The sequence below is a fragment of the Verruconis gallopava genome, assembly GCF_000836295.1.
Source record: "Verruconis gallopava strain CBS 43764 unplaced genomic scaffold supercont1.15, whole genome shotgun sequence".
In the NCBI taxonomy this organism is placed as follows: domain Eukaryota; kingdom Fungi; phylum Ascomycota; class Dothideomycetes; order Venturiales; family Sympoventuriaceae; genus Verruconis; species Verruconis gallopava.
Genome location: NW_015622151.1, coordinates 231,696 through 256,576, shown reverse-complemented (window position 1 = coordinate 256,576; position 24,881 = coordinate 231,696). Strand labels below are relative to the sequence as shown.

The window sequence follows — 24,881 nt, the reverse complement described above, 5'->3', positions numbered from 1 at the left end:
GCTCTGCTGCTTTTGCTCCCGCCTCTCGCCAAACCCTCCCCCATGTGAGCCTCCGTCCTGAACCGCTTCATCCAACTGCTTCTTCGCACTCTTCATCGTCGCCGCACTCCCTCTCTCTGCGCGACCCGCGCGCCCTACTTCCCCTCCCTTCGACCTTCGCTCGTGCTCAGCGCTACGCCGACTCCCCCCTCCCCCCTTCTCCAACCCGCCCCGTTCTAGGCCGGCTCTCGCGTCCCCGATCGTCACTTCTTTTCTGCCGCTCCCCTTGGCTGTGAACTTCGCGCTCCTCACCTCCTGCTCCGCCGCAGCAGGCCACCGCCCTCCTCCTCAATCGTCATCGACTTTTGCCGCTCCCCCTTTTCGTCGAATTGTCTGTCCGTCGAGATGGCGGACAACAATGCCGAGTCCATTCAGCAGCGCATTCAGATAGCTCGTCGCGATGCCGAAGCTCTCAAGGACCGAATAAAGAGAAAGAAGGATGAGCTCGCCGACACGACACGTACGTGCATTGCCCTTCCTGCCACATATCACTGCCGCCTCTGCTCACCCCTCCCGTCACCTGCCATGAGAGCATCTGACGACGCTAATCGTGACCTTTGTAGTACGCGAAGTTGCCCGCCAGAGGGTCGACCAGCTTCCCCGCCTGACCATGAAGACGAGGCGGACCCTCAAGGGCCATCTTGCCAAAATCTACGCCATGCACTGGTCGACCGACAGGCGACACCTTGTCTCCGCCTCGCAAGACGGCAAGCTCATCATCTGGGATGCCTACACCACCAACAAGGTGCACGCGATACCTCTGCGCTCCTCGTGGGTCATGACCTGTGCCTACTCGCCGAGCGGCAATTTCGTAGCCTGCGGTGGTCTCGACAACATCTGCTCCATCTACAACCTGTCGTCGAGGGAAGGCCCGACACGCGTCGCGCGAGAGCTGTCCGGCCACTCTGGCTACCTCTCCTGCTGTCGCTTCATCAACGACCGTCGAATCCTCACCAGCTCCGGCGACATGACCTGCGTGCTCTGGGATGTCGAGACGGGCGGTAAGCTCCACGAGTTCGCTGACCACCTGGGCGACGTGATGAGCTTGAGCATCAACCCTCTCGACAACAACCAGTTCGTCTCTGGTGCATGTGATGCCTTTGCTAAGCTTTGGGACATTCGGCAGCAGAGATGCGTGCAGACCTTTGCCGCGCATGATTCTGACATCAACGCCATCCAATACTTCCCCAACGGCAACGCCTTCGGTACTGGCTCAGACGACGCCTCCTGCAGGCTCTTTGATATCCGTGCTGATCGCGAGCTTCAGAGCTACACGGTCGGTCTTAAACAACCCCCCTGCACGCGCATGCCCATTGCTAATGTCAAACTCAGATCGGCGAACCCGTTTGCGGCATCACCTCTGTCGCCTTTTCCGTCTCGGGACGACTTCTATTTGCTGGCTACGACGATTTTGAATGCAAGGTACGTTACTTTCCCCCCCGCCGCTGCCCTTGTCCTTTACACTACGCTCCTCGGCTCCACGCAAGAAGTAGAGGAGAGCGACAGCTAGCTTTACGTGAATTGCTGCCAAGCTCATCTGTCGTCTGTCGGTCTCTGTTTCCGACAAACCCCCACAATCGTCATGAGACGACCAGTCGGTGGTTATTTCCTGCGACGCAATTCCACAAATAGCTCAAGCGCTCTTCTGTCACCACAACAGAGTTTTATTTTTTCCTTTCGGCACATGACGTGGCTGTCTGGCCAGGGAATGCGTCGGACTCCAGATTTCGATCGGCGAATTCGACCTATCAGTTCCAGACGTGGCATCCGCGACCTGTAGCACCACGTCTCTCCATCAGCCTCAGCGTGTCGAGTACTTCTTTGGGTGATTTGTGTGTATGCTAATCGAATTTATTCAGGTCTGGGATGTTCTCCGTGGCGAACGTGTCGGCACGCTGCAAGGTCATGACAATCGTGTTAGCTGTCTAGGCGTGAGCCAGGATGCGATGAGCTTGTGCACAGGTTCATGGGATTCGATGGTACGCACCACAACCCAAGTTTTTTTTAAGACATAAGTTAACAATATTTAGCTCCGTGTATGGGCATAAGCGACCTCAGGAACTCACAAACTTGTGATGAGGTGATAAGCGTGATGTTATTTCGGTTCCGTGCGGACAGCGTGTGTGCCGATAAAGATGATAACCATCATCACGATTACCCGACTGCGTGACTTAAAACTATTCACTGCGGTGTTCTCTGTATGAAGATATGGATGCTGCGGACGCTCGATCTCTCTCTCTCTCTCTCTCTTCATGCTGATCCTGGAAACACTTCGACAAGCTCAACACCAATCTTACCCATCAAAAACCCCACAACCGGCGTCTCTTTTTCTCCCCCCCCCCCCCCCCCCCCAAAGGTTCTCGGCGTTGTTGCGGCGAAACACAGATTCCCACAAATTCTCTTTCTTTATTAGCTAGCGCCATTCTGGAGGTTTCATTCGAGATCAACTACGCAAAAATCACAAACTTGACTCACGCACCCACACACGCGCCGTCTAGGGACTTTCAAGCCAAATAGGAGCGAGTCGAAAAAAGCGCATTGTTGTTTTACAAAACAACTTGTCGACCTTTTTCCCCCTGCCTACACAATGGCATTCGATCGATCAACGCCGTCAATCCGCCAACTTTAGCACAACAACACCACCCAAATACTTCTTACTTCGCTTCTTCTTGTAACTTTTTTCCTCTCCCTATGCGGAAGTTCCCTTTTTTGTTTCTTTGTATTCGAGTCTCCAGCACGTGGAGTGGGCCTAGGGGGGACGGCTTACTGACTAGTGGCTCCGACATGACGGTTACGGACTGCTTTGCCTGCCTTGCGTTTTATACATCTCTTAACGTCCAATCACGGCTCTCCGGTTGCATGCGCATTGGCACAAGGCGACAACAGAAGGGTAGAGTCAAATCTACTTGCCTTTCCCTTCGTCTCTTTTCTGCTTCGTGCGACGCTCGAGTACCATGTACGGCGAACTTGCTTTGTTGAAGGGGAACGCGTGGGCATAAGGAGCGTGAGGCTTTTTTTTTCTCCTTTTTCTTTCTTTTCACTGCCTACTAGGATTGGGGACCAGGGATGGACTGGACTGGATTTGACTGTGGAGAGTGAGAGGAGCTTACGTGGTTGAGATGTGTGCTTAGGCAAGAGTAATCAAAGAGTGTATAACTTTTTTTTTTTCTTTTCGTCATTTGTCGCCGGGAGAGTTTTGAGAGATGGTGAGCATTCGGACTCTACTTTGAATATAACAGAGCAAGCCGCACAAAGTATAGTTCATGTGGACGCATATGAAGCATGACGTCGTGGCATTTTGCCTACTCTTGTAATATGGTGATTTATATATGCCTTTTTTCATGGCCTCATAATTGGGCGACTCCCATCGGAACACCGTGTAATTCCTAATCCAGCGTTCAAGAAACCCACCGCCTCTGGGATCGAAACTCCCTAACGCCGTTACGTTATGAAGACAAAAGAAAGGAAAGGCAGAAGAAGACGAGTATGCACATGCGTTCGCCTCACTCCTCCATGGCCTCACCGTCCACCTTCTTCACGTCTCCAGTCTCCGCCGTCCAATACGCCTCGACCGTGATCTTGAACTCGGCCATCGCGACGCCGAAGAACTTCAGCAGGGCCGTCTGGTGACTGTTCAGCACCTTGCCCTCCTCACACACTGTGTACTCCTCGTCCAGGACGACCTTGCCCTTGTCCAGGCGGGTGGGCAGGCCCCACCGCCGCAGCATCGGCTCCGAACTGTGCTGGACCGGCGTGTCCTCGGCCGAGGGGACCTGGCCGCCCTGCGCGTGCAGGACGCCGGCGGGCAGCGTGAAGGTGAACGAGGCGGGCACGCCGGCGCGCGCAAAGTCCGTCTGGCTGAAGGCGCGGAAGTACGGCAGGATGTCGGAGGGCGGGCGCGGCGTGCACAGCAGGCCGACGTCGCCGTGCAGGTACGGCGCGAGCAGCGAAAGGCCCGGCAGGTGCGACGACTCCGGCGTCGTGCCCAGGGCCTTGGCCATGATTTTCGTTTTGGCGAAGAAGAGCCTGTCGAAGGCGCCGCCCTTGCGCGTCAGCGAGCGTTTCCTTACAAATCTCTAAAGAGGAGAAAAAGGACAAACCCCCCTTCGGTCTTTTGGCATGTTCTTGGGGAGGGGGCGGAGGGTTGGGCTTTTCCCTTTTTTTTTTTTTTTTTTTTTTTTTTTTGTTTGGAGGGGGAGAGCTCTTTTCTTTTACCTCGAGTCTGAAAACTCGGAGCGGATCTCCTTCAGATACGTGTTGCGCATGTTTGACACGCGGAAGACGTAGATGTACGGGTACGCCTCGGCGGCCTCCTGCACTTCCGTGAAGATCTTCTGGCGATGCTCCTTGTCCTTTTTTTCCACCTTGGACAGGTGGACCACCTTTGCGCGCTTCGATTTCGGCATTTTCGGACCAGGAGGTGGGGGAGGATGGGCGGCGCGAAGTGGAGTGTGCGCGCGCGCAAAGTGCAATGAGAAGCTTGTTTGTTCTGCTCGGTGGACAAAGAAATTGTTGTAGGGAAATAATTTTGGCGGAGCAATGCAGGACGCAATGTCTGGGGAAGGCAATTTTTGCCGTCCGGACCCTCTCGGCTGGACTTGCTCGTTCCTGGCCAAGCTCCGGCATACCGTCTTTGCTATGCACTTTTGTTTCTGAGGACCGACTGCGCGACGTCGGTCGAGGACGGTCTCAACGTGCGCAGTGAAATTTGACTGTCTTTGTTCGACTGCGTTTATGATGATATCGCGATAGCGAGGCAGCCATGTTGACGTTCATGGACTACATCCAGAGGGCGTTCGACAACGAATCCAAATGGAATCGTGACAATTCGTACGCAACCCTCAACCTTACGGCACAATGTAAATCCTCCTTTGATCCCCTACCCCCTCTCTCCCCGTCCAGAGGACATGCTCCTTTTCTCTCTCTCTCTCCTGGAGCAGTTGGTTGATATGATTTTATAGCATTACTTGACTTCCCCACGCCTCTCGGTCTGCGCCTACATGTCTCATCGCTTCCAACGCCCAACCTAGCAACCTCATACACGATCTCTACGACGGGCCTTGTTGACGGCTCTCTGTCGTATCTCTATTCCTCGTTGCCTCTTCACATCCCTTCACGCTGTCCCCGTCTGGACCTCCACGATTTTGTCACTGGCTATCGACACCTCAAAGCGCCCGTCGCTCCTGACGAGGAGCACTATTGGGAGACATGGCACCGTGGCGCACGAATAGACACGCGCGACGTGCTTCTTTATGGCCGCATCTTCCTGCCTAAAAACAGACTGGAGGCCATGTATCTCAGGCGCACCAAACCGACCCAGCTCATCAAGATCAACGCTGTGAGCGACGCCACGCTAAACAACGGAGGGACCATTTTGGCACTGGTGCAAAATGACTATGGCAAGTACAGCACCGAGTTCTTGTACTCGACTGATTCGGCCTTACTGGGCGTCAGGGGCTTGTATAACTTCGGCACCGACCCTCGCATCCCAATCCCCACACCAGCTCTTACGGCTTCGATTAAGTCCACACCGGAGGGAGAGCCAAATGCGCAAGCCGGCCTCTTCTCCCTAGGCTCGGAATTGTACTACGGCGTGCTCAACAAATCATTCGGTCTCAGCACGGGCTTGCGGTTCACCACGCTGCCAAGCTACACCGGCTTCCCGTACACCATGACGCTGACCCTCAATCCACTGATGGGAAACCTGTCGAGCAGCTATAGCGTGAAGGCCGGTCCGAATCTGGCGCTGAGCTCGCGTTTCGACTTCAACTTCTACAGCTACGAGAGCGGCGTCATGGCCGGGCTCGAGTTGTGGCGCATGAGAAGGAAGGAGGACGCGGAGACCACACCGGACCAGGCTGAAAAGGGGTACAACACGACGCCGGGCGTTACCGGGCGGGCTCGATCGGAGAACGACGTAGCGGGCATACTCAAGGCACGCATCGACCAGAACTGGCGCATCGGTCTCCTCTGGGACGGCCGATTCAAGGAAATGCTTTTCACGGTCGGCGCAAATATCGACCTCAAGAGGCGTGATCAGATCTTCCGTGGCATCGGCCTCGAGGTCCAGTATTCCTCGTGAATAGTCATGCAAACAAAGCACCAAACATGTATGATATGTGACTTGGAGTCTACAGCATAGCAACGACGAAACAATGATGATACCCCCACCCGCGAAAATCTTGGCTCAATCGCACGTCCCAGTTTGTGCTCGCTTCTCATTCACGCCCAACGCGCAACTTCCGTCTCCCCACTCGCGTCGCCATTCGAACAGTATACATGCCGCAGCCGTTTGCACGTTCAGACTGCGTGTCACACCCCACTGTCTGATCTCGACGCACACGTCGCACTCGAAGAGTACGTCGGCGGGAATCCCCGTGCTCTCGGCTCCCATGACCACCACCGACCTCTTGGGCAGCACTTTCTCCCCCCCGTCGGGCACGCCAATCACCCGGCTATCGCTCGTTTGCTCCAGGCCCACAATGGTCCACCCGTCACTCTTCAGCTGTCGCAGTCGCGCGAGAAGGTCCGCAGGCTTGGTCTCTTGGATGTCGATGTGCAATTCGGAGTTCACGCTGACGTTTTGGAAGCTGCTGTTGGCCAGGAGCGAGAGCGAGGGCAGATGCAGGGAGTGGCAGCCGAAAACGTTGGCCGCGCGCGAGAGACCGCCCAGATTCACCGGCGCGTCGAGAAGAGAACCGATCAGAATCGGGCCTGTGCCCTGCTTCGACGGCGACTGTGACGGCTCCAGGGACAGAGAAGAAAGATCGGGTGCGAATGACTTGGTTTGCAGCGGTCCTGTCGTCGCGCCCGACGTTGTAAGCGACGCTGGTTCATGCTGTTCCGCTGCGCTGGAAGTCGCGAGCTTAGCGATCAACTGCGCTACAGATTCGTCGACGCTCCCGATCGGGAGCCGAGCTTCGGGCCTTTTCTCCACGAGGCTTGGTGGATCGGAGGCGAGGACGTCTCGCAAATCTTGCACGCGTAGCAGCGGCGGTTCGATCAGTGGCGTGTACATGTGACCGCCTTCGAACAAGGTGGCGAGGTTCATGTCCTTGTTAATGTTGAATGTGCTCAGGACACGAGACTCCGGAGGTGTCTGGTACTTGTCCAGTTTCGTCACAAAGTTGTACACGGATCGGAAAACGGGCGCGCAGCCCATGCCGTCGAGCAGTCCCGCGTCTCTTACGTGGTCGAAGATCGTGGGAAACGAAGCCTGTGCTTCAAAGCGAACAAGCACCCTCGGGGAGGCTATCAGGGTGGCAAGAATGACGAGCAGTCGTTCAAATTGTTGCACGCGCTCGTCCTTGTCGAAGTGCCGTGAATGCAGTACGAGCTGTACGGCGATCTTGATTTCCGACGCCACAAGCTTGGGGTTCGGATTGCTTGGATCGGCGTCTTCGAGGGCCTTGAGGACGTTGTCTGTATACGTTCGGGCGACTGAAGGCTGAGTCGCGAAGTGAAGGATGGCCCACTCGAACAAAAACCTGTACCGCGGGTTGGGCTCTCTGGCAAGGAGATCGTAAAAGGTGCCGTAGTACTTTTCAATGTCGGACCGCGAACTCACACAGCTGTGTAGAAGAACGATGATGGCCTGAAGCTGCGAGGTCCGCTTCCACTTCGAAGACGCCTGTATTGTGCCCTTCTGCTCACGCCAAGGTTCGAAAACTCGATCCAGGAGACGCAAGCCCCACGAGCTCTGCTCAGGTTTCAGACGAGCAAGAATGTCCAGGATATACGCGTGGCCGAGAGACTCGTCGCAGTAAACGTTGTAAAGCGGCTCTCCTTTCTCGTCACGCTCTCCTGCAGCAACGGCTACGTCGAGGATGTGTTCAGGTGTTGGAGTTGGCGGGTCATTGATGAAATTCAGCAGCATTGTTTCGATATTCGGGTGCTGTAATATGGCAGGGTTCTCAAAGGATAGTTTCCTCAACGTTCTGGCTGTGGTGTTCCATAGATAAGGTTTTCTTCTTGCCAACGACGAAAAGTTGAATATGCAACTCGCTGCAAAGTCTACGGCGCTGTTCTCGTGGACGTCCTTGGAAACATACGTCACCCAGAAAGGCCAGCTGTCCGCAAATAGTCTCCATAGACATTGATGCAGATGATGTCTAGCGATGCGGTCCCAGTCAATTGTGATGCCTTGCTCGTTGATCTCGACATGACCCGCTGCTCTCATTCGGGAGAGTACCTGCTATATGCGCCTCAGCATCGGACTAAATAAAAGCCATTGTATAATCGGAACTGCAAAACCCGCACGCATTTCGGCATTGTGGCGAGGTCTTGATGGTCCGTGGATGAATGGCGAACCTACAGCATGATGATTCCCTGGGGAATGCTTATTGGCAAGCAGTAGAGGGCCGATTTCCCCGTCCAGAAGATCACGCGAGCGTTCAATTTGTACTCTTAAATTCTCGAATCCCCGAATGATCTGTTCATCGCGTTCATTGTCACCGGATAGGTATTGGTCTACTACCTTGAAGCAGTAGCTACGGGTGATGCATCGCAGCAGCGGGCTAAATTGAATCGTATTTGCCACTCGTATCGCGTTTTTGCATATCGAGATTGTTGCGGGTGCTTTCCTTAAGCCCCGCAAAATGAAAACGGTCGTGTGCTGGTTAAGGATGTCGGTACCTGTCAAAACATACGTTAGCTTTGTGAGACGTTGGTTTTACTCAACGAGACTAGGTTCGACGCTTCAAGACTTCTAAAAACTTTTCAAGATATTACGGGCTCAGCTTTCAATGAACCACATTTGAAGCCGACGACTTAGGGTAAGAACAGTGGAGACTTGCGTACGTGCGCTTAGCCAGTGGTACGTGTGTTCAACAAATGTTGGGTTACGTTCTGCTTGTTTCTCACAGTAGATGGAGAGCAACTCGCCATGCTTTGAGACAACTGTCGTTCCGGAACGAATGCAGGATTTGGATGCCAATTGCCCATTTGTCGCCCAGTCCAGCAAGCTGTCAAAGAATGCTGCTTGCGCTAGCATGATGCATTCTTCTGACGCCGCATTTACGATGTACTTATCCAGGAGCCACGTTCCGATCAGTTTGCGAACTTGCTCATTGTTAGAGTCCAGGGCAGCTCGCATAAGTAGCCACCACCATACATCGCATACCAACGAAGTTCGACCTTTGCTGGCAGACGGTAGAAGGTCTAAGCACTCTTGAACCTGATTAAGGTATCGTCCCATGACAATAATCTCGAATAAGCTGCAGTACTCTTCGTAAGCTCCAAGATACTCTTTTCGCTGCGAATGTTCGTATTGCATAACTTCCACGTTGATGTCATCACTAAGGATTTCAACAGAAGCACGTAGGATTGCCAGGCAGAACTTTTGATGATTAGAGTGCCTGCTTTGCATCATAGCGTTTATCAATGTTCCAAAGTAGCTCTTCGGGTCTGGCAACTGCTTTTTTGACTCTGGACCTGGAAGAACTATCCATTTCATCCAAATAGATAGAGCCTCGTGTACTCGCCCTCCCGCAAGAAAATTCACCTGCCGTTGAATTAGTCTACAGTTCGTCTCAATAACGAGAACGTTCATGGCAGGGGTCACATATTTCAGCAACTGGTGTGCGAAGATAAACATTGCATTGAGTCTAAGAATACCTACCGTTTCCGCATAGATCGTTTCAGCAGATACAGATCCGACAAGGTTTGGCGCCGGCGAATTCTTCGCCAGTGCAGCATCTTCATTGATATGCGAGAAACCGCTGGCCTCATCCTCAATATCGACGGAGATCGTGAAATCTGATAATTCCACGGGATGGATATGGTCCGTCATCTAGAGAAAAGGGAGAAAAAAATTGCACTTTCAGCTCGCTGCAGGCCCTCGAAAATGTCAAAGAGAGCTATGGACAGTAATTGCTATTCTTGAGGTTGCAAAATGAGGCGAAATTGGAAGAAGCACCGAAAAAATCGAATCACTTCAATCAGATTCTAGCTCCTCAGAATGAAAATCATTATGCTTACTTAACTTGGAAGACAAAAGTGGAAATATTTGGATTTCTCCAAAATTTCGCACTAAGCCCGCCAAAGTGTGGCCAGCTACGGAACCAGGAGCCGGTCCTTGAGATTCGAAAATGAAAAGCCGGTGAGGGCATGCGGATCAACGTGCTTGAAAGCAGTGTCTTGATTTCGCCATTGCCAGTGAAGTACACTACGCTCTTCTTCAAGTAAATGAAAGTGTTTCCTGCGAATTCGTGATACACGAATATGAGGTGTCGGTGCGTGTTCGTAGCATTTGCTGACAACTTAGAACTAGCTCTGACCCGGTTTCTTAGCGTAGGGCGTACGATGGCCCCATAAAATCTTTTGACATGGGCACTTTGAAAGCAATAGAGGCGTTGTATAAAACCCGGGCCGCTATGCATGATGGATCCTTTTCTCAAACCTCAAAATCTCGTCCACAATGGCTACTATGCTGGTAACAGACATCTATGAGCTCCGGCCCACACAACAAGCAACACTTTCAACCACCAGCTCTAGAACGTCGTTACATCTTGCACCTTGCGAAAACAATCTCGACCAGAATATTGGAAGACAGCCGAATGTTACGCCTGCACAAAATCGTTCGATGTTGAAGACATTCCTCATTGTCTTCCAGCTATGCATGATCAATTTTCTTACTAGCATTACGAACGGGCTTATCACTGTCGGACTCCCAACTATAGCATCTTCGACCAATCTACCTCGATCTCTGTACCTATGGCCAACTTCGGTTTACGGTCTCACCTCCGGAGCAACCCTCTTACTAGCAGGCGCTATTGCTGACCAGATTGGTGCCCGTTTGGTCGACTTGATTGGATGCGTTATATTGAGCACGTTCACGCTTGCGTGCAGTCTGTCGAACACGGGCGTTCAGCTTGTCGTATTCAGAGCATTTCAAGGCGTCGGCATGTCCATGCATTTGCCTTCGTCCGTATCTCTTATCGCAGCCGCTGTCCCACAAGGCAAAGGTCGAAATTTCAGCTACGGGTGTTTGGGCCTGAGCCAACCGCTGGGGTTTTCTACAGGTCTTGTGGTAGGAGGTATTATGATTGAAAAGGCTGGATGGAGGTCTGGATTCTATATGTCTGGCGGTGCTCTGGTAGTTGCAACAGTTGTCGCGTTCTTTTTGTTACCCAAACCTCTTCCGACTCCACGAGCCCATGATCATAGGCCAGTACTCATCCGGCTATGGGCAGAAATAGATTGGATTGGCGGCATCATCGCATCCGCCGGCTTGGCCTTGTTATCTTATGTCCTTGCTCTTCTCAGCGCCGATCTGTCAATTATCCATAAAGCGTCTACCGGTGCTTTACTGGCATTGAGTGTGATTCTCTTGCTCAGTTTTCCTGCTTGGATGCACTTTCGCCAGAAGAAGGGCAACCCAGCGTTGATTCCAAACAATCTGTGGAGAAAAGCTGCTTTCACTTCGACCTGCATAATGATCGCGTTAGCTTACGGGCTCCAGAACGCCATGGAGTTGTTTTCAAGTCTATATTTCCAGGAGATCCAGAAGACTTCTTTGCTCCTCACATCGCTTCGTTTATTGCCGAATTTGCTCGTTGGAGCAGCTATCAACTTTATGGTCGGTATGCTGGTCGACAGGTTTTCTGCAAGGCGACTGGTAGTTATCTCCTCCCTGCTTTCCGCTGGCGCGCCTCTAATGATGGCTTTCGTCGATCCGAGATGGAGTTATTGGAACATGGAATTTTGGGCACAGATTCTTGCCCCCATGTGTGGGGACGTACTGTTCACCGTCGGGTTACTCATCATCTCCAGCGAATTCCCTGAAGAAACGCAGGCGTTGGCAGGCGCTGTGTTCAACACTCTTGCACAGTTCGGAATGAGCTTAGGTGTGACCTTATGCCAAGTTGTCGCACTTGCTGTGAGTGCCAAAGACTCAGGTCAGGTTTTAAGCAGCAATAGATACGGCCCTGATGAGGAGAGAAAATCTCTGCTTGGAGGCTACCGGGCCAGCTTCTGGAGTATGTTTGCATTTGGAGCTACATGTGCTCTAGTTGCCGCAGGCGGTTTGCGAAAGGCGGGTAAAGTAGGGGTTAAGAGAGACTAATTTGTGCATCAAAAATAAAAAAGCTGCACTCGATATTTAGAAACAAAAGTTTGGGTATTCTTCAAAGAAGATATACATCTTGACAACGAATATGCTTTTTAAGGTCCCACAACAGTCCACCAGAGCATGCCCACGGCATTACTGAGCAAAGTGAAAACTGTTCTTGGCTTAGGGTTGTCCAGAATAATCTCTGGGAACCGCTCCTCGGCGAACATGGCCTCGAGGACTTCTCTAGTGAGCTTGCCTCCTGTTTGCGCAGTGTTTAAAGCTGGAACAATTAGTCGAGAAACGGATGAGGTGCGAGGTCGATGTACCACCAACAGCCTGTAACACACTGATAAACCACAATTTCAATCCAAGTCAGGGGGCACCAGCTGCTCTCGATTCCTGGTGCCTGCGAATGAATGTCTTTGCCAACGTTCGTAATGTCACATCGCCACCTTCCGCATCTTGGATCATGGCCTCAAGCATATGAGGTTGGAAAGTATAATTATCACCTTGACGGAAATCCAAGCGCGTAAAGGATGCGTCATGTTCGATGATATCATGACGCCTGGTGTCGACCAGGTCAAATTTGCCGTCCTTGCGCAACAATGGCGGTAGGCTGCTGGTCAATGATTTTGCTGCAGCTTTAGACATATGCAAAGCAGTCATTAGAGCATGCTCTACCTCTGCCACAGATATGTTCTTGCCATCACGGGGTCTTAAGAATATACTGTCAGCTATTTATTCCGCAAACGACTACTAGTACTTACAAATAACCTTGATTGCATAAGGCATTCAATCCTGGGCATGGGCCTCTGTTTGCTGGATCACCCTTAACATAGGAATGGTCCTCGTTGACTTTGGAATCTACGGGCAGTCTAGTTCTACTTGAGAACGGGCTTGATAGGCAAGCCTTGATGATATTAACAGGGGACAAATGCATGATAAAAAAGCAGATTCTCAAAATTCTCAAGGCACTAAGCGCAATTACCTCAGAATTAGTCGCTTAAGTTCGAGAAAAATCATTTCATGAAGGAGGACCTGATAATTTGGAGACTCGCCGTTTTTGCAACAGCTGCGCTCCTAGTGGCTTCGCAATTTCTCGTATTCACCAAGCCCTCATGTAGAGGAGATAAAGTGAATACGAAACTCTTTGGCATCTCGAACGGTCGATTCTGCACTATTTGTGGAGTTTTGGGGCCAGCTGAGTATTTCTTATGATGTGACTGGCGAAGCTGTTTAACGCTCACTGCATATGAATGATTTTGGGGCTGAGATAGCTGAGACGAGATTATTAAGGCTATTCCCCATTAAGAACCATGCGTAATCTGCGAGTGTATAATTGGATCCTAACGTGTGCATTTCTCAGCAAGAGAGCAGCACGAAAGGAGTCACAAATGTCTCTTAACGGAGATCACCGCAAAAGCCGGCAAATTAAGGATATTGGCGTTCTACTGGTTACTTTATTATTGGCTAGATTCGAGTAACTTGATCACCAGGATAATACTGTTGTTCTGGGCTGGGAAATATTGAGTAGAAAATGAGAAGCTGAATCAAGCACAAAAACCCTCTTGAAGACGATCTAAGGCCCCTTAATTTATTAAGTTGCTTGTATGAGATCCTCAATATTGCAAATATCATGGATCCTAAGCAAACTATAGCGCTTCCTTTAGATTCGCAGACGCCATCATACCAGCCTGTTATCTTTGATAGATTTAATGTTCGCTTTTTTAAATTCATCAATAAATACATTCCATGGCATAAGCTGCCGCCTATCATCGGCGCGCTCAACCTCGAAGCTTTGCGAATTGAGTTGCGGCAGAAGAACTTACACGATGGATACGCTGCTGGAATCGCACAAGGCACATACAAATCCGAGCCTTTAGAAGACGAGAGATACAAAAATGCCAGGAATTCTGACGGTAAATTCAACTCTCTTGAGTTGCCGAATATGGGATGTTCGGGCATGCGCTTCGGGCGAACCTTTGCCCGCCAGTTCACTCCAAAGCCAAATCAGGATGAGCTATGGAATCCAAATCCAAGGATGCTCAGTGAACAGTTCATGAAAAGGAAGGAGTTCATTCCAGCGACAACTCTGAATCTACTTGCAGCCGCTTGGATCCAGTTTCAAACACGACTGGTTCCGCCATGATAGCGATAAGAGCTTTTACGAAGTCCCCCTTCCAGAAAACGATACCTGGCCACATGGCAAAATGACCATCCTTCACAGCAAACAAGAGAATCTATCCCATCCATCCGATGAAATATGTCCAGGATACAACAATACAAGCACAGCCTGGTGGGATGCTTCGCAGATTTATGGCTCCAGCGAAGAAGTCACAAAAGAACTCAGAGACAATTGCGAGAATGGTAAGCTGCAGCTCACAAAAGAAAAAAGGGAGCAATTTTTGCCTCGCGACGCATCTGGAAATGTGAAAACCGGCTTCAGCGACAACTGGTGGCTAGGTCTCGAAATCCTGCACACCCTTTTTGCGTTGGAGCATAACAGCATCTGTGATATGCTGCGCGAGGCACATCCGGACATGAAGCCGTAAGCACCCCTGAATCCACACGTGAATCTTTTAGCTGAGAATTGTGACTAGCGATGAGATCTTCGACAAAGCTCGCCTCATAAACTGTGCGCTCATGGCTAAAATCCATACCATAGAGTGGACGCCTGGGATCCTTGGTCACCCTACACTTCAGCTGGGAATGAATGCCAACTGGTGGGGCCTCGCTGGGGAGTTCCTTACCAAAAATTTCGGCCGCTTGTCCAAGACCAGCGAAGTTATTAGTGGTATTCCTGGTTCTGGTGCGGATCATTTCGGCTGTCCATACTCGCTAACTGAGGAATTTGTGTCCGTGTATCGAATGCACTCTCTCATTCCTGACAATATCGTCTTTTTTGACGCAAAGTCTGGTGAGAAAAAGTCCAAGATCCCTGTCAAAGAAACTCTCTTCGGCGATTCGCAAAAGGTCCTTGATGGTGAGGATGGGCTGAACTTCTCAGACGTGTTCTACAGTTTTGGGATCAATTTTCCTGGAGCAATCACCAATCACAACTACCCAGACTTTCTGCGGGAGCTGAAAACTCCCGACAATGTACCAGTGAGGGACTTGGGTACTGTCGATTTGTTACGTGATCGAGAGCGTGGCGTTCCACGGTACAACAATTTTCGGCGTGGTTTGCGCATGCCGGCATTCAAGAATTTTGAGGAGTTAACGGGCGGAAACAAAGAACTTGCGAAGAAATTGTCCGATGCCTATAACGGAGATGTTGAACTCGTCGATACGCTAATCGGATCACATAGTGAGGTGTTGCCAAAAGGTTTTGGCTTCAGCGACACTGCCTTTCGAGTTTTCATCCTAATGGCCAGTCGTCGGCTCAAGAGTGATCGCTTTATTGCGACTCAGTGGAATGCGGAAACCTATACGAAGGAAGGTCTCTACTACGTCCAACACAATACAATGAGGGACGTTCTGGAGCGACATTTCCCGGAATTGAAGCCGATGCTGAAGGGTTTGAAGAACGTATTCGCACCATGGAATAAGCTTCCCGCGTCAAAACAGTACGATGGACCTGAGACAAATGCGCCGAAGAAGAGATAATGCTTTGATATTCTATAATGGATTCGAATGCCTTTATGACAAACGGAACAGCGCCGCGGATACATCTGGCCACGAATTTAAGTCTTGTGGCCAGAATATATTCTCTAGCGATCCTGATGCGATCGATTTCGCAGAGCCAATGATTCATCTTGATATTGTCTGTATTGCGTAAGCAATAGTTCGAATGAATGCAAATTGAATGAGATAGAAATTAATCAAAATAGGACACGAAAAAACATGGTGCAGTTGATAAATTCTGATAGGTTATGGCACGTGTTAGAGTTTCTACCTCTCATCAAACTTCTTTTGTCTTTGGCGGCTATTCCATTGCAATGTCCGTGAAATGCTATCAATCCAATCTTCTTTTTTCCTCTCCAATGGGAGCACGCTTGGGAAAGGATATCGGCTTGCAGAAATCGTAACGTAATCTCCTGGATGCAGTTCAACTCTATACAGAAAGTCAGACCTCGTTTTTTTTTTGCATTGAAGTTAGCAGCCGAAAAAAAGACGTCATACCGTTCTCGACCATCGAAGCTAGCCCAACTGCTTGTCCTCGCATCGAAAGGCACACCAACACGTAGAACCATTGTGTCTGGCAAGATAATGGGTCTGAAACTTAATGTATGGGCACAAATAGCCGTGAGTAATATAACTGGGTTCTCCGGATGGCACAGACTACCTCCTGCAGCGAGATTGTAGGCAGTACTTCCTGTTGGGGTAGCCACTACTATGCCGTCTGCTTGAATCGTAGTGAAATGCTGGTTATCACCAAAGACTTCTAAAGTGCTCATAGTAGGATTTGGTCCTCGATCAATGACAACCTCATTCATAACATTATGAGTGCCGTCTGGTCGATGAGTGTGGTGATCTTCTGCTTCCTCGCCAATAAGCTCTTCAACAAGATCTCGTGATCTATTTTCATCGCCCTCACGAACATTTCGGCGCATGATAGTACCCTCGAAACGTAAACGTAGAGCTACAGTCACCCCGTCGCAAGCTGCTCGGGTGATAGTGTCTGGATAGTGATCGAAGTCGAATTTGGTCAGAAAACCAAGGGAACCCATACTAAATGCCAGAACTGGTGGTACAATACGCTGAAATAGCCAGCTTGCGTAAAGCACAGTGCCATCGCCACCAAGCTGGTAATGTTAGCAATGTGAACAGGCTTAATGAGGGTGAGCTTTGCCATACACCAAGCACGATATCAAAAGTATTGGGGCGCTTTCTGCACAGTTCATTGTTCCAATACTTAAGTCTGTCTTCAAATTTTTCGCCTCCTTCTGTCAAGAGCTCCTTCGCATTGAATTTAGGGTCGTGTTCGAGTTTGTCTTCAACCCATACCGTGTAATGAGCATCCCTTTTTAGTAACCATTCGGCTAATTCTCTCGTATGCACAACTAGTGTTTCGTCGTGTGCCTTTGTAAGTATAAAAATGTTGCGTACATTTAGCTTCAGCTTGACGTGCGACAGCTTCTTCGATAGCTCACGAATGCCAAAAGCCATATCACTTAGCTGCTTCTTCGTAAGTAACCTTGATTCTGTGTGCTGAACTTCGGCACCATTCGTAGTCTTGCCGAGAGGGTCTTTATCACTTGTTTTCTCTGCCCCCTCGCGTGGCGTATAGGTACCGCTCCCACGATGCTCCTCAAGCATGCTGTGCACGTAACAACTAGTGAGTCTTCTTCCATGTTCCGGGCGATGGTGGTGAGTATGGCTGTGCTGCTTGCGCCTGTGATCTGGATACTCATCCGGAACCATAGACGATCTTCGACGTCTTACTCCGTCATTCGTGAAGAGTACCTGCACGTGATCGATGAGAAATCGTTGCACTTGCCGTGAGATGCGTTTCTACCTACTTCAACAGCTTCCTCTGCAGGAGTTCTTCCTTCTGCGATCGACTCTGCATTGTTAGCTACGATGCATTTACATAGGCCTTGAGAATTGACATACTGCAGCAGCGACAGCAGCTTCAACCTCGGGATCTGATTCCGTACTCATTTTCTCTCCGGTCTTCTTCAAGAGCCGTGAACTATGGAGAAAGGGACAGTGAACGCTTCGGCAAGTAGGACTAGAGATTCATCGATGTGGCTCAAGGCATGCTACGTTTAGAATCTCGATGACCGATTTGCATCGAGAGCGAGTCTACGGCTAAAGTATTTGACCATGCTGTCTATTCTGCCAATGAAACGTCATCGAAGCGAGTTCCGGTCGTGGGTACGGAGTTAGTCAGCTATAGGTACGAATATTGATCTCTAGCTTCGCGGTAAATGTACTCCTAACGCCGACTCTCATTCCAACGTTTCACACCCGCTCTCTTGCATGCAGTGGTGACATCTTACACATCCTAAATTCTGGATGGCGGCTCGATGGAATATGAGAAAATAAGGTTAGCAGAGAAAGCGCAGGAGCTAGGAGATATCGAGCTTGCAGTGCTACTCTGCCTCGTTGCTGAGGCGCACTGTATCATTGAGGCAGATGTCGAAGACATTGAGCAGGCCGAAAAAGAAATACAGTCAATATGCCACAAGACGTTCGGCTTGACAACTGCGACTCTGAATTGCACAGCAGATATGAGCCTCGACGACTTCGATGCTCACATCCTGGTGTATGATGCTGCAGAGGTAGTCACGCCAACAGCGAATCAACACATTCAGGAGGATTATTTCTCTTCTTCGGATGCGATTTCTAAGAGAACCAAGATGCTAGGGTTTGAAGATGATGGAAAGATTGCCGATGTCATCGTTGCTCGCGACCTTCATCTTGCCCCTGTCGAGGTTCAAGTTCAAGCATTAGAGGTGCGTCACTACCGCATGTGAGCAGAATAACTAGCTGTGCTGACGATTTGAAGTTGATGCGCGGCAAACGAGTATTCACGCGGAGAGCTTTATATACTGCACCCAAACGATTCGTGCTCGTGGCCTTGAATACAGCTGATAAAGGACCAAAAATGATGTTACATTTGGTAAGATATACATGTATTCCTTCTCCGCGCACCGTATGTCTGACAAGCATAGAACAACCATTTTTCCATATCACATTTTTACCAGCACCCGGACTCTTCAGCAGCAAGTGATATCTTTGACCATGAGAATACATCAACAAGATCTAATGTACGGTCACGACCATCAATACCGGCATTCCCTCGACAATCAAGTGGCATTAACCCTTTTCTACCCTTCTTTCAGAAATACGAAATCGACGAAATTGCAAAGTTATCTTCTAGGGTAAAATTGCATCCTGATGTGCGTGCCTACATGCACAATATTGTCGTTTTTATGAGGATGCACCGCGCTGTAGCCTCTGGTGTAACTCCGCACGCTACTCGAAGCTTGTATTCTCTAACGAGCGCACTAGCCTCGCTACATGGTTTAGATTTTATCACGCCGAGTTTAGTGGCTCTAGCTGTTCGCAAGATATATCCACATCGGTTGGTGATTGTTAAGCCAGAGGATGAGATGTCATTACAGTGGGGAAGTGAACTGGATGCGGTCAGAGAATATCTAGATGGAATCACTGCAGAAGATGTCATTGACGATGTGTTGGGCATGGTAGAAACACCATTGTAACACATTGCAAAAATGAGAGGGTTTGATTGCAATCAAGAAGGCAAGGCCTTGGTGGCGACTGATATTTAATTGAAACTTTTGATAATTTCGTATTTCGCTCTATTTGATTTGCTCTCCGAACGCCTGCATGCAGTGTCTAGCGGTAAACGAACCCTGAAACCTGTTCGAGATGCACAGGACCTTCATGTGAGAGCGTTTACTCCTCATCGTCCTCCTCCTGGTCCTGCATGATGTTGAAGAATCTTAGTTCATAAACACCCTTGCTTGTCGAGACGACGCGGAGCCAGTCACGAAGCTGTTGCTTCTTGAGGAATTTCTTCGTCAAGTACTTTAGGTAACGGCCGCTGAATTCAATGTGCGTGACAACCTCGATCTTGTCACCACCAGCCTGAGAGATGACAACGGAGTCACCCAAGTTTCCAGTGCGTCCGTCAACCTTAATTCGGTCGTGGAGGAATTTCTCGAAGGCGGAGATGTCGAAGATCTTGTCGGAAACAGGCTGAGCACAGTTGATGGTGTACTACGAATCAAGACAATCAGGATTTCGTTATAAAAAGGACTGAGAGGAATCTAGATACCTTCTTTGTCACCTTCGGGCCCTTCTTGCCAGCCTTAGTGGCGGCGCGCTTCTGCTCCAAAATTTAGCCTACTGTTCAACAGAGCCATTTGCGCGTCCATCTGGAATATGATGGGCAATTGGCGAACAGCAAAGCAGTTCTAACGTACAGGTGCTGGAGCCATTGTATGCTGAGAAAGCGCAAAGAAGTGGATATCCTGCGCGGAAGGAGTCTGCAAGTTTGTGGTGATTCGGTTGCAACTTTTTCAAAATGCAGAGCTGTTGTGGTGAAATTCCAATGTGTGAATTGCCTTGTGGCCTGAATTTCAGAATCCACCATTACCAAAGCATTGCTCCACTGGGTCATACTTCTACTGGTTTAGCGCGACAGGACAAGCGGGGATGCCTCCGGTTAATAAGGGTGAAACGTGCTTGAAGATAAGTCAGAAGCATTTGCGAATCTTCACGAGAAAAGCATTCAGACGTCCGTGGGTCGTTCTGAACTATTCACGCTCTTTGAATCTAACATCCTCCCTCCAAGGCGTGTTGATTTACGTCTCAATCATTGAAGCTGGCAGCGCATCACAGAACATCAACTCAATGGCATTTACGACAAAATTAGAGAAATCATCAGGCCGAATTCGATCCTAATAACATCAATACCCCAGAACAATATGCCTTCAACGTATGGTGACATGCCGTCCCGCGCTTCGACGTTCCCCCTTTACCATTCGGCGCGTCACAAGCCTCGACGATGGCCTTTAGTCCTTCGAATGACAAAGGGATCGGTGCATTTAAGTGTCATGTTGCCTCTCGCCTTCCACTGCGGATTTACTGCACTTGTTGTGTACTATGATCTCTACGTTAAATCTGTAGGGGTCCCAGGAAGCATTGTCCCTTCTTTGTCCATTGTCGTCGGCCTCATGCTCGTGTTTCGCAATAGCAGCTCATACGATCGTTTCTGGACGGGACGCAATAATCTCTCTCAAATGTGTGCGGGCGTCAGAAATCTGACTCGATACTTTTTAGCCTGTTCACGTAATTCTAAGGATGAAAGGACGGAGGCCGAGCGAGTTGACACGGAAGCAACAGTGCGAGTTCTGGTTACTATCTTATACGCCGTCAAGCACAATCTTCGTGCTGAATTTGGCGACACGAGTGTCACAAACCCAGGAACTCCCCTATGGAGCTCAACCGTTTCTACGCCATTCCTACCCACACCAGGTGTGGCGAGCCATCGGCGTCAATCACTTCTCGATGCTGAAGCCGTAGCTGAATCACTAAACTCAACAACTGTACGACCTGAGTACAACGAAGCCCTTCCGCAGACGCTGTCCTATCTCGAAGATCATGGTTTGAGCATGCCTCTTCAACTAGCCGTCAATGTAGAGGCTTACATTCGCCGTGGCGTTCTTCGTGGGTGGTGGGCCCCCCCGCAAGCCTCCTATCTAGACACTCAGCTTGGCAACATCGTCTCGAACTATACCGCTATGGAAACTATTCGCTTCACGCCTCTACCGGTTGCACACCTAATTCACGTGAAGCAGGTCTTGGCACTTTATATGATGGTGCTCCCCTTTGCAATGGTCGATGAATGGGCTTGGTGGACAATTCCGTTGGTGGGTGTCGTCACTTTTACTCTGTACGGCATTGAAAGCATTGGAAAGCAGTTGGAAGATCCATTTGGATATGATAGGAATGACATAAAGATGGACGCCATTGTAGAGGACGCGAAGATGGAGTGTGAAGCTCTACTAGAAGAGTGGAGGAGAAAGGACAGCGTACTCTTTCATTGAAGCATTTGGAGTTCACGATTTGCTAAGATCTGTTGAATGCTTCAGGTCTGTTCGAAACTTTTGGACAAATTCTTCCATGTTCATTTCGTGCACAAGCAAATGTTCTATTAATGTGCACTCGATTATAGTTCTCATCTTAAACTTTCCGGATGCATAGTCAGATGGCAATATACAATACATCTACACTCAAGTTTAGTTTCCATATTCGACAATCGAACTCGCGTACGCCGTAATATTATACTAGACGGTAAGCCCGAGAATATCTCAATGACTGTACGACTGCAGGTAATTTTCAATAAATGTATTATGCTATAAGGAATTAATACTTCCCTCTCAAGCTACTTCTGCGTGGAGTAGGCGAAAGAACCAAATTTTCTCGTCATCTTTGACAGGTGCTTTACACCACGCCTATCTATACCAACTTTTCCGACACAAGTCCATCTATATGGACAAAAGCAGAGCATTTTTCATGAGCTTCGTTGGAATCGCAAAGCTGACCTCAAAAGAGAAAGAGACTCTGGTGTCAACGAGATTCGACTTCGTTATGTCACGGGCAAGTTCGTCTTTACTCCAGAGCTCGCGTTACATTTCATGTAGTTCTATCTTATTCAACAAGGCCGAAGAGGTAAGCTGGCATATGAATGTGACCCCAATTTAAGGTTGCATGAATTTTTGTCCTTTTTTAGGTGCTCAGTATGGAGGTACATCTTTTAGCCTTGGCACTACTCTCCTGTTGAAAGTTGGATCATGCGCACGTGCTGGACGTGGACCCTGAGTTCTCGATCTCAACGCCAAACGCGTCTTCGCGTTCGCGTCTTTCGTTTTCCACATTCTCTCTCGGGCTTTGCGTTTCCCGAACAACAGAACTCCACGCAATGGCCGACCTCCTTCAGGAACTCAATGAGCGCTTTGCTCATCCAAATGAAGAGCTTTCTCCCGAAGTAGCTACAGAGCTGCAAAGCATCATACGGATCCATGAATTACCGCCAGAAGAGTTGAGCTACAAATGGGAGTCTTACTGCATGAAGATGGGTGCAGAGACGAAACTAGACTTGAAAACCGTGAGGGACTTCAAAAAGGATTTACAAGAAACGTTAGAAAGAGAGGCAAGGAGTAAGGTGGGCAAAGGAGCGGAGAAAAGAGCGATAAATGCGACGCCGAGACACGCCGCTACTGGTGGCGACGCTTTCGATATGTATGAATTATTAAATGCGATTGAGGATTATAATGCTGAAAGGTATATAGGCTTGATAATCTCGTTTCGAGTACTCCACGACCTGGCTCAATGAGCACTGCCAAACGAAAGTCTAACTTCGAGACTCCCGCTTCCAAAGCCGCGAAGGCACATGCTACTAGCTCGCCGACGGGAACAAAAGTGCCAGCATCTTCAACAAAAGCATTCGCGGACCGAGATAAGGCTGGAGAGATTGATGAGACGATTAACTCACACATTGAGCAGCCAGACCCTCCAGCAATTGGCCCCACTGAAGCGCGTATCAAACTGAAGGCTAACACCGATCTACCCAAGTTTGGCTATAAAACTATGGCTATGAAATTATCGGAGGCGTCAGAGCTATTGGATGATAGGATTGAGGAATTTGTCTCTATTGTACAAGAGTATCATAACTTGGACGAGAGCGACATGGGGGATCCCACAAGAGCCAGCCAAAGCGAAATTGTAACCGTTGGGCGCATTGCATCGGATCTACAGGATGGCAAGTTGAACCTCGCGTCTCTTGTCCTCGAAACACAACGACGGCGAGGCAATGGTATCAGGGTACCTCTTAAGGTTGACAAGCTTACAAGCTTCGATTTTTTCCCTGGAAAGATTGTTGCACTTCGGGGAACAAATGCATCTGGTGATTTTTTTAGTGTTCGCGAGGTGCTGGAAATCCCGTACCTTATGCAGGCGGCTTCGACGGCGCCCGAAATCGATGCCTGGAACTCAAGATTAGAGCAGGACGACGGATCTATACGCCCACTCACTGTTCTAATCGCATCTGGCCCATATACAACTGAGGACACATTAGACTTCTCGCCATTCCAGGCATTGTGTGACAAAGCCGAGGAACTTAAAGTGGACAGCCTTATCCTCTGCGGCCCGTTCTTGGATCTTGAACACCCTCTAGTGCGAGACGGCGATTTTGATCTCCCTTCTGATTTCCCAGTGGAGCCGGATCAAGCCACGCTTAACGATGTTTTCCGTTATTATATCTCGATTCCCATCCAACGTCTCGCGAAAGCACTCCCGTCTATCACTGTACTCATTTGCCCCTCCGTCCGAGACGCGGTATCCAAACATGCAGCATGGCCACAAGATCGATTCATCAAAAAGGAACTCCAACTTCCACGCCAAGTCTCCGTGGTCACAAATCCTATCACCATCAGTTTGAACGAAATTGTATTAGGAATGTCCTCCCTTGATGTTTTGGATCAACTCAGAGCTACGAACGTGAGTGGAGGGAAGGCGAGCCATGGCGACTTTCTGGCGCGACTCTGTCAGAATGTGCTTCAGCAGAGACATTTCTTTCCTGTCTTCCCACCTATGGAGAGACACCCCTTATCAAATGCTTCAGCTACAGAAGATGGAATAGAACTGGATGCCAAAACTATCGGAGCTAGTCTAGATATTTCTTATCTTAAGCTCGGAGAAATGACCACAGGTCTCGATATACTTGCACTACCATCCACCCTGAAACCTTTTGTTAAGGTGAGCATGATTCTCTAGAACTATGGAAGTGCCTGATTAACCGGAAAACCAGGTTGTCCAAGGCACGATCGCCATCAACCCTGGAACGCTGTCGAAAAGGAGAGGCGCCGGAACATATGCTCGTCTAACCATTATGCCTCGGAAGATTACAGACGAGGAGCGTGAGAGCGGCGATTTGTTGGCCCACAAGTTGTACGAACGCACCAGGGTAGATATCGTAAGGATATGAATATTTAGCAATACATCATCGGGAACGTTGTTCATCACGGTGTATGTCATGATTTGAAATGTGGGCGTAGACTCATTGGACAGGGCGTTTTTCTGGGCAATTGCAAAGTCCCGCGGTTTGATACACCGTGGTGAATGAGAACCAAGGAAAGGCTAAGAATTATGCATTGTATAGCAGCGAGTGAAACCAGCTTCATGAAACGGTATACCAAATCGAACTCTAATGGAAATTTCTACATCCACATCGCAAGCACTCTATCAGACTCTTCCCAAACATATTCTCAAATGCATATCATCTCGGGTGATTATGCGGTCAACAAGTAGAATA

At 49.5% G+C, this 24,881-nt stretch overlaps 12 protein-coding genes across 13 annotated transcripts; 7 read left to right on the top strand and 5 right to left on the bottom strand.

Annotated features, from left to right (window-relative positions):
- Positions 1-3: 3 nt before the first annotated feature.
- Positions 4-2,381, top strand: PV09_05059 (guanine nucleotide-binding protein subunit beta). The gene is made up of 5 exons (XM_016358521.1): positions 4-499; positions 603-1,315; positions 1,372-1,461; positions 1,899-2,018; positions 2,070-2,381. Exons 1-5 carry the CDS (start codon positions 385-387, stop codon positions 2,085-2,087), a joined length of 1,056 nt encoding a protein of 351 aa, XP_016213622.1. The 5' UTR covers positions 4-384; the 3' UTR covers positions 2,088-2,381.
- Positions 2,382-3,187: 806 nt separating this feature from the next.
- Positions 3,188-4,558, bottom strand: PV09_05058 (uncharacterized protein). The gene is made up of 2 exons (XM_016358520.1): positions 4,255-4,558; positions 3,188-4,065 (listed from the first exon to the last, which is right to left on the bottom strand). The coding sequence occupies exons 1-2, from the start codon at positions 4,443-4,445 to the stop codon at positions 3,543-3,545; spliced, it is 714 nt and encodes a 237-aa protein (XP_016213621.1). The 5' UTR covers positions 4,446-4,558; the 3' UTR covers positions 3,188-3,542.
- A 152-nt stretch (positions 4,559-4,710) lies between these two features.
- On the top strand, positions 4,711-8,131 carry PV09_05057. Of its 2 annotated transcripts, XM_016358519.1 has the most exons (3): positions 4,711-4,898; positions 5,001-7,568; positions 7,619-8,131. In XM_016358519.1, exons 1-2 carry the CDS (start codon positions 4,802-4,804, stop codon positions 6,119-6,121), a joined length of 1,218 nt encoding a protein of 405 aa, XP_016213620.1. In that variant the 5' UTR covers positions 4,711-4,801; the 3' UTR covers positions 6,122-7,568; positions 7,619-8,131. The 2 variants fall into 2 exon arrangements, with proteins under 2 accessions (XP_016213620.1, XP_016213619.1); XM_016358518.1 differs by having other exon boundaries at positions 5,001-8,131.
- On the bottom strand, positions 6,085-10,007 carry PV09_05056 (uncharacterized protein). The gene is made up of 4 exons (XM_016358517.1): positions 9,659-10,007; positions 8,839-9,541; positions 8,354-8,673; positions 6,085-8,230 (listed from the first exon to the last, which is right to left on the bottom strand). Exons 1-4 carry the CDS (start codon positions 9,827-9,829, stop codon positions 6,227-6,229), a joined length of 3,198 nt encoding a protein of 1,065 aa, XP_016213618.1. The 5' UTR covers positions 9,830-10,007; the 3' UTR covers positions 6,085-6,226.
- Positions 10,008-10,351: 344 nt separating this feature from the next.
- PV09_05055 (uncharacterized protein) lies at positions 10,352-12,234 on the top strand. Its single transcript, XM_016358516.1, has one exon. The coding sequence runs from the start codon at positions 10,457-10,459 to the stop codon at positions 12,101-12,103; it is 1,647 nt and encodes a 548-aa protein (XP_016213617.1). The 5' UTR covers positions 10,352-10,456; the 3' UTR covers positions 12,104-12,234.
- Positions 12,235-12,463: 229 nt separating this feature from the next.
- On the bottom strand, positions 12,464-13,031 carry PV09_05054 (uncharacterized protein; the record flags this gene model as incomplete). Its single annotated transcript, XM_016358515.1, has 2 exons — positions 12,464-12,818; positions 12,859-13,031. 2 exons carry the CDS (start codon positions 13,029-13,031, stop codon positions 12,464-12,466), a joined length of 528 nt encoding a protein of 175 aa, XP_016213616.1.
- Positions 13,032-13,727: 696 nt separating this feature from the next.
- PV09_05053 (uncharacterized protein) lies at positions 13,728-14,240 on the top strand (the record flags this gene model as incomplete). The annotated part of the gene is made up of 1 exon (XM_016358514.1): positions 13,728-14,240. The coding sequence occupies one exon, from the start codon at positions 13,728-13,730 to the stop codon at positions 14,238-14,240; it is 513 nt and encodes a 170-aa protein (XP_016213615.1).
- Positions 14,241-15,699: 1,459 nt separating this feature from the next.
- Positions 15,700-17,876, bottom strand: PV09_05052 (uncharacterized protein). Its single transcript, XM_016358513.1, has 5 exons — positions 17,648-17,876; positions 17,554-17,595; positions 16,889-17,497; positions 16,214-16,836; positions 15,700-16,145 (listed from the first exon to the last, which is right to left on the bottom strand). Exons 1-5 carry the CDS (start codon positions 17,693-17,695, stop codon positions 15,983-15,985), a joined length of 1,485 nt encoding a protein of 494 aa, XP_016213614.1. The 5' UTR covers positions 17,696-17,876; the 3' UTR covers positions 15,700-15,982.
- A 149-nt stretch (positions 17,877-18,025) lies between these two features.
- Positions 18,026-19,348, top strand: PV09_05051 (uncharacterized protein). Its single transcript, XM_016358512.1, has 3 exons — positions 18,026-18,492; positions 18,546-18,659; positions 18,712-19,348. Exons 1-3 carry the CDS (start codon positions 18,064-18,066, stop codon positions 19,261-19,263), a joined length of 1,095 nt encoding a protein of 364 aa, XP_016213613.1. The 5' UTR covers positions 18,026-18,063; the 3' UTR covers positions 19,264-19,348.
- On the bottom strand, positions 19,296-20,070 carry PV09_05050 (uncharacterized protein). The gene is made up of 3 exons (XM_016358511.1): positions 19,990-20,070; positions 19,842-19,892; positions 19,296-19,783 (listed from the first exon to the last, which is right to left on the bottom strand). The coding sequence occupies exons 1-3, from the start codon at positions 20,002-20,004 to the stop codon at positions 19,460-19,462; spliced, it is 390 nt and encodes a 129-aa protein (XP_016213612.1). The 5' UTR covers positions 20,005-20,070; the 3' UTR covers positions 19,296-19,459.
- A 208-nt stretch (positions 20,071-20,278) lies between these two features.
- On the top strand, positions 20,279-21,805 carry PV09_05049 (uncharacterized protein). The gene has a single exon (XM_016358510.1). The coding sequence runs from the start codon at positions 20,494-20,496 to the stop codon at positions 21,613-21,615; it is 1,122 nt and encodes a 373-aa protein (XP_016213611.1). The 5' UTR covers positions 20,279-20,493; the 3' UTR covers positions 21,616-21,805.
- A 648-nt stretch (positions 21,806-22,453) lies between these two features.
- On the top strand, positions 22,454-24,797 carry PV09_05048 (uncharacterized protein). The gene is made up of 3 exons (XM_016358509.1): positions 22,454-22,810; positions 22,861-24,325; positions 24,378-24,797. The coding sequence occupies exons 1-3, from the start codon at positions 22,491-22,493 to the stop codon at positions 24,552-24,554; spliced, it is 1,962 nt and encodes a 653-aa protein (XP_016213610.1). The 5' UTR covers positions 22,454-22,490; the 3' UTR covers positions 24,555-24,797.
- The last annotated feature ends 84 nt before the right edge of the window (positions 24,798-24,881 follow it).